This window comes from Pelobates fuscus, chromosome 11 (assembly GCF_036172605.1).
Source record: "Pelobates fuscus isolate aPelFus1 chromosome 11, aPelFus1.pri, whole genome shotgun sequence".
NCBI classification, from domain to species: Eukaryota; Metazoa; Chordata; class Amphibia; order Anura; family Pelobatidae; genus Pelobates; species Pelobates fuscus.
The window spans coordinates 135,023,045-135,029,604 of NC_086327.1; the positions used below are offsets into that span (position 1 = coordinate 135,023,045).

A 6,560-nucleotide genomic window follows, 5' to 3' on the forward strand; every position below is an offset into this window, starting at 1 on the left:
GAACAGAGATAAATACTAAGTGTCAGAGTACTCACAGGGAACAGAGATAATACTAAGTGTCAGAGTACTCACAGGGAACAGAGATAAATACTAAGTGTCAAAGTCCTCACAGGGAACAGAGATAAATACTAAGTATCAGAGTACTCACAGGGGAACAGAGATAAATACTAAGTTTCAGAGTACTCACTGGGAACAGAGATAATACTAAGTGTCAGAGTGCTCACAGAGGAACAGATATACATACTAAGTGTCAGAGTGCTCACAGAGAAACAGAGATAAATACTAAATGTCAGAGTACTCACAGGGAACAGAGATAAATACTAAGTGTCAGAGTACTCACAGAGAAACAGAGATAAATACTAAGTGTCAGAGTACTCACAGGGAACAGAGATAAATATTAAGTGTCAAAGTCCTCACAGGGAACAGAGATAAATACTAAGTATCAGAGTACTCACAGGGAACAGAGATAAATACTAAGTATCAGAGTCCTCACAGGGAACAGAGATAAATACTAAGTATCAGAGTACTCACAGAGAAACATAGATAAATACTAAGTATCAGAGTACTCACAGCGGACAGAGATAAATACTAAGTGTCAGAGTACTCACAGAGAAACAGAGATAAATACTAAGTCTCAGAGTACTCACAGGGAACAGAGATAAATACTAAGTGTCAGAGTACCCACAGGAAATTTCTAATTTAAGAGCAATTTATCCAAACTGGAAGCTTAGCTGGCTGGGAGTATTTCTGAGCTCAGCTTTCTTGGCTTTAACTTTGAAACAGACTTTTAATTCCAAACAATTGTTTCTTCAGAGTACTCCCAGGTAACTGGAGATGTACTGCTCATAGCCAGACTGCCAGAAGAGCTAATCAGTATAATGTGAGAGGGTATAATTAGTGGAAAGTGTGGCTCGGTAAGGGTTTCCTGGAAAGACGTTGGATATCATATGGATTAATATCAGCTCAGTTTATTTTGTGTGAAATATGACGGGATCACTATATATAGTAACAATATGGTCTAGACGGTGAGATAACCAATTATCACACCTCGTTACTGCCAGCGAATGTGCGCTAGGTTTCACTGAGCAGAGCTCCTCTGAGATAGGGCAAGAAGGGAGCTGGGCAGAAGCCAGAGGCAATAATTCCTCATTACCAGGTTTGGGGCATTTCTTGCCAGTTGCCATTGGATATGTATGGTTCCTGAGATTCTGCAAGACCACGGCTAACACCAACAATAAAAATTCAGACTCATTTTATTTATGCATAAATGAATGTCAAACATCTACTGGATATACCGTACATAGCTGCACCACCTTTATAAATAGTGAATAAAATGCACATGCTAAATATCACTGCACACAACGCCACCTTAAATGAAAACACAATTTATATCATAACGTAATGCGGCCAACACGCTAAAACAGTTCGAATTTATGTTTATATTTGCACCACTATAAAAAAAAAAATCTAATAACGCAACTGTTTTATTAAAAAATTACTAACGCTAAATGCAAAACACAGCATTTCTGATATCTTCCAGGGTGGTAAATTCTACATGGGGGGCAATTACCTCCTTCCTTTCCATGTTACTGACCCTGCAGGGCAGAGGGTGACCCCTGTCTGCTCCTATATAAATACTGTATCCGAACACCTGCCAGACTGCCTGGGCTTCCAGTCTGATCTCTACTGTGTGACTAAAGATATTTCCTTGATCTATAGCCACCGATTAATATTATATTGGTTCCTTTATCACAGAACCTCGCCTCTTGCTGCTCACCGCAGTTAATAATTTGTTGCTGATTCACGTTATATTTATAGATTGCTGTTTGGTGTAATTTCCCCCAACATTTTAGCCAGAACTTTCCTCTGAACAGACATTCAATAATCTTTTAGCAAAACTAGAATATATCAGGAATAGGGTCTTTCTATAGGATTCTTATCCGTTTACCCTGTCAGTATGCCCTACCTTGCACACCTGGTCAAAAAGGTACCACGTGAAAATGTCCATTAAATATTTACTTATTTAATTTTCGATCCAAAACATTTTATAACTTTGCAGATTTTGTTAACTTTTTGATATGGTTGAATGCATATTATAGCTTTGTCTTAGTCGGTCTGGACATTTAAAGACCCAAATGCTAGAACTAATATCAATATAATTAAGATTTAATTTTCACCTTGACATGAACGATATATTTTGTAGGGTGTTTATGGAATATTTTTGGTATCACATGATAGGCAGGAAGATCTCCGGATCTCTCCAATCATAGCTCTGTTACAGTAATAGTTACTTACCAAATCTGTTACAGTAACAGTTACTTCCCAAATTTAGGTGCCTGGACTTTTGTTGTGTCCATGTACCAAACACATTATTCTTGAAATGATTACTAAAACCTCTCACACAGGGAGACAAAATGTTTGGGCTACAGTTTCCATCAAGATTGACCTTCTGGGGGCATCAATTAATTTTGGGCACTTCGTTTGTGTCCAAATCGTTATCAGTTTCAAACATTTTGGCTCCCTGAAGTTTTGGAAATGAAAACATAGATATTATTCTTACCTTTAAATCCTCGCCATAGAATTTCGCCATGGTTGTGTCTGCCACCAGCAAGATCTCCACAAAGCGGTCCACAGCCACGAACCTGCGCTGACGGTATGGATAATTTGTGCCATTGCTGGATTTATCATGGACGGTCTGCGCTTTTGTCCTGTTCTCCGAACTCTGGGAAATGTTGTTACCTTTTCTCTCTTTCGGTGAATTCATATGTCCACCACTCTCCTCCTGTCTGTCGTTATCAGTTAGATTCCCTTTTCTCCCTCTGGTGATCTTAGCCATCAGACTTTGTGCACCTGTTGATTTTTGCTTTGTTTCTCTGTTCTGGTTTCCCAACTCGTGGGTGAGCACAGCTTCAGTCTTGCTACCCAGTTTTTGGGTTTCCCCATTTTGAGCTTTAAATACGAGGTGGTGACCAGATTTCTCAGTGGGTTGGATGATATAGCTATCTTGCCCGTATAGGAAAGCGCCCTGTACCCCTCTGCACAAGCTAAATGCAGCAAAAGGTTCTTGGCTTGAATAAAAACAGCCCCGTAGCCCATCCATGCCTTCCTCAATGCCACCGGTACGTCCTATGTGTGTAATGTGCACCCGTGGTCCTAGGAAGGTGTCATCAGGACTTAGATGGAATTCTAAGAACCTACCAAGAGCTCGGAACCTCAGCGTGATTTTACCATGGTCAGAATGAGTCATCTCTGGTACAGTAAACTCCCCTGCGGGCATTCCCAGGGTACCAGAGTAAAAAAGCATCAGCATTAGAGCAAAGACCTGAATGATGTCCATGGCAAATTCAACTAATACCAAGCAAAAATAAATGCAGGTAATATTATTCAATGTGCAGGTAAGCTAAGAGGGTGGTTGCTATGATATCTAAAATAATATAATATTGGAATCAATCTATAAAAAATGCACCGAATATTAATTTTTTACAGATTTTTACCAAGATGTACAAAAAAAAAGCCACAAATAGGTTTTGGTGGGTGCAAAAATATCAGTTCTTATATGCAATAATTTAATAAATTATTTCCTCTAAAATGCAAAGCAGTTTTCATTACAGTGGGTTTGAGCTGCGCAGAGTATTTTTAAAATCAGCGATTCAAACTTCACTCCAACAAAAAAACTATCATGTAGCTTAATCATTCACAAGCAGTTCCCTAAACACAACACGAAAACAACAAAAACCAAATCTCCTGCTCAATTCCAATCTGCAATGCAGGTAAAATGCAGAATAACTGCGCCTAAAGAAAGCTCTTAAAATCTGCTCCAAGGAAACTCAATCAGAAGTCCCTCCATCCCCAGGGAAGTGAGCAGAGAGGAGAAGCTGGGCTTGTGATGGACTCTTGGGACCCCCTTTCTTTTTAGAGTGCAGCCAGTGACAGATAGTGGGGCAGAGGTGAGTGCTCCAGCCCTGCTATGTATCTCCAATTCCCTCGCCTGCTCCCTTCACTTCCCAGAAAAGCACCACAGCTAGCAGCTCAAGGAGCAGTATATATACAGGGCTCCCCCCACCCCCTGACATGGTTATTTTTGATCTTTTAGCTGCTCTTTACCCCTCCCTTTTCTCCTCCTTGTTATACAGGAGAAGGAGGAGAAAAAGTGTAGGAAAGAAGTCACTAAGTGATTAACCCATTCCACGCCCCGCCAGATATCCCAGCCTCATGATTGACTTATTGATCGTCGTGAGTAAACATTGTATCAGTATTTAGAATTCCACAACTCATACAGCTCACATATTCATAGCAAATATTTATATAGCTCCAACATATTCCGCAGCGCTGTACAATAGGTAAACAAGACAAACAATGCTAACAAAACCTGTTTGGCATACGGGAACAGTAGGTGAAGAGGGTTGTGCCCAGTGAGCTTACAATCTAAACACAAGCCACATATTATGCTCTCCCTGAAGAGGTTAACACAGGCTAATCGTATTATGTCAATAAACACAAAGATTTAGGAAACAAATGTGTAATAACATAAAGACTAACTTCCTGCTTTGCCTTCCGTCATGGAAAGGGGGAGAGCAGTGAGAGATTGACAGATGGGCAGCAGCTCCCATTGCAGCAGTGAGAGGGTTAATGCTCTGATACTATTGGGACAGAAGAATAGTATATTATCAATTTATTCAAACAGTATGTAAGTGGTAACATGGTTTATACACAGAGGGGGAGGCTGCAATTTATTAATAAAATAAAATAATACAAGATGAATGAGAGAAAGCTAAAATAAAATAAAAATAATATTCAGTTGTTCTGTCTGGGAAGGGGGCCATAAATAATTATCCCCCGCAGCCAGGTCTGGGATTTTAACCTTTGTGATGCCAGCCGTGTGTTGAAGAGGTTAATAGGTTCATTTAGTGTCTGGTAGTCTAGATGTGTTAATGGGATCTATAAGCGCTGTGCTGTGTTAGATATTATTTCACTTCAAATAAGTCTTATATTGCCTCATTTATAGAGCTCAGCTGCGGCTGGACTGCAACTCCTATCTCCCTTGGACAAACTCTACATGCCATTTGTGTTTTCTATGGCTGGCTAACGATGATGGGAGTTGCAGTCCCAGAGAGGTGGACGTTCCTTGTCAATTACTCTGAACAGCCATCTGGTTTAGACTGATAAGCGCTGAGCTTGCCCCAGCTGCAAACACTGGCGGTATACTGTGTGGTGAGGTGAGTATGTCTGGGAGTGATGGGAGCAGCCGGTTTATCCGTTTCTGCTTCATACCATTTACAAGACGTCTGGTCTATTTTTCCAGACCCATTTCGCAAACACAATTATAGCTATTGACTAAAGTGAGAATTCAAAGTGAATTTTACATCAACGTAAAAATCGCCAAACTTAAAAAAGTCATGTTTCCAGTTCAGTTTAATTGACCTTAAATTTGGAATTTACTTTCTTTTTTTTTTTTTTTTTTTTTAAATTCTTTATTTTTGAGTGCAAAGTACAAAACAGCCCGCCTGGCCAACAGCCTTGCGGGTGATGGTTTTTACAAGACTTCACAGCATAGTCAATGCATACTTTTGTCTATCAGTTCCGAGTGTGATGTCAGCTAGATCTGCACTTTTTTATATTTACAAGTCGACTAGTGTGGAGCTAAGGCCGTCATAGAGTGTTTACATAGGGTCTGTCATTCCCCCTCGAGTTCCGGAATCATGTTAGTTCGGGGTGTGGGTACCTGAAGGTTGTCAGTCTGCAGGTAGTTGTCAGCGTGATTGTACACCGTGATGTGTTTCGTGTTAGGGTTGTGCGAGTGTGCGCATGGCTGTCCTTAGTGTTGATCATGTCTGCGGGTGAATTCTATGTTGTCTGTTTATGTCAGCGTGTGTGCGTGGGGCGAGTGGAAGTGCTCCTGGAGCCCATTTATTCTTAGTGGTCTACCGATTGGTTGGGGTTTTGACTTCTAACCAAGGAAGTCACGGGGGGTGGGAGAGGGTATATTCTCCCCGGAGCCTGTGATGTTCTTTGTCCGAGCACGTCACGGCTGATGGCGGTCAGTCGCTGATGTGGTATTGCGAAAGCTATACTTGTCGAGTGTGTGTGTAGTAATATCAAAGCACAGAAACTATAAAAATCATAAAAAACAAGCACAGGGTAAAACAGGGTATAACAAGAGGTGAGCCAGCCCGCAGAGCTCTAGAGAGGGGACAGTGTCTGGATAATGCGTTAAAGTTGCTGGCCACCATTAATGCAGTTCAGATCAGCTGTTCCTCAGCGCCTGTGGAGGTCACATAGGAGGTCGAAGACCTGGCGCAGTGGGGCAATTCAGGTTGGGGCTTCGTTTCTCTCAGCGTTCCTGGGAGTGAAAGAGATTACTGTCTCTGGATTCCATGTGTGTGACGTCGTGGCTTTCTCCCTTACATTCTCTCTTGTTTGGGTTAGAGCTGGCATCCCCAGTGCCCTCAGGAATGGTTCCGCATCCTGTAGCGAGTAGAGGCTGTGCGTGGTACCCCCCTTGGTCACTGTCAGGGATCTTGGGAATGACCATTTATATTCGATCTTTGCTTCTCTCAGTT

At 41.4% G+C, this 6,560-nt stretch overlaps 1 protein-coding gene across 1 annotated transcript in view; it reads right to left on the minus strand.

Annotated features, from left to right (window-relative positions):
• Positions 1-3,386, minus strand: part of ADAMTS8 (ADAM metallopeptidase with thrombospondin type 1 motif 8) — a 58,613-nt gene extending 55,227 nt beyond the window's left edge. The window contains exon 1 of the mRNA XM_063436946.1: positions 2,561-3,386. Coding sequence (XP_063293016.1) covers positions 2,561-3,337 — 777 coding nt within the window. The 5' untranslated portion in view covers positions 3,338-3,386. The remainder of the gene's footprint in view (positions 1-2,560) is intronic.
• Positions 3,387-6,560: the final 3,174 nt, after the last annotated feature.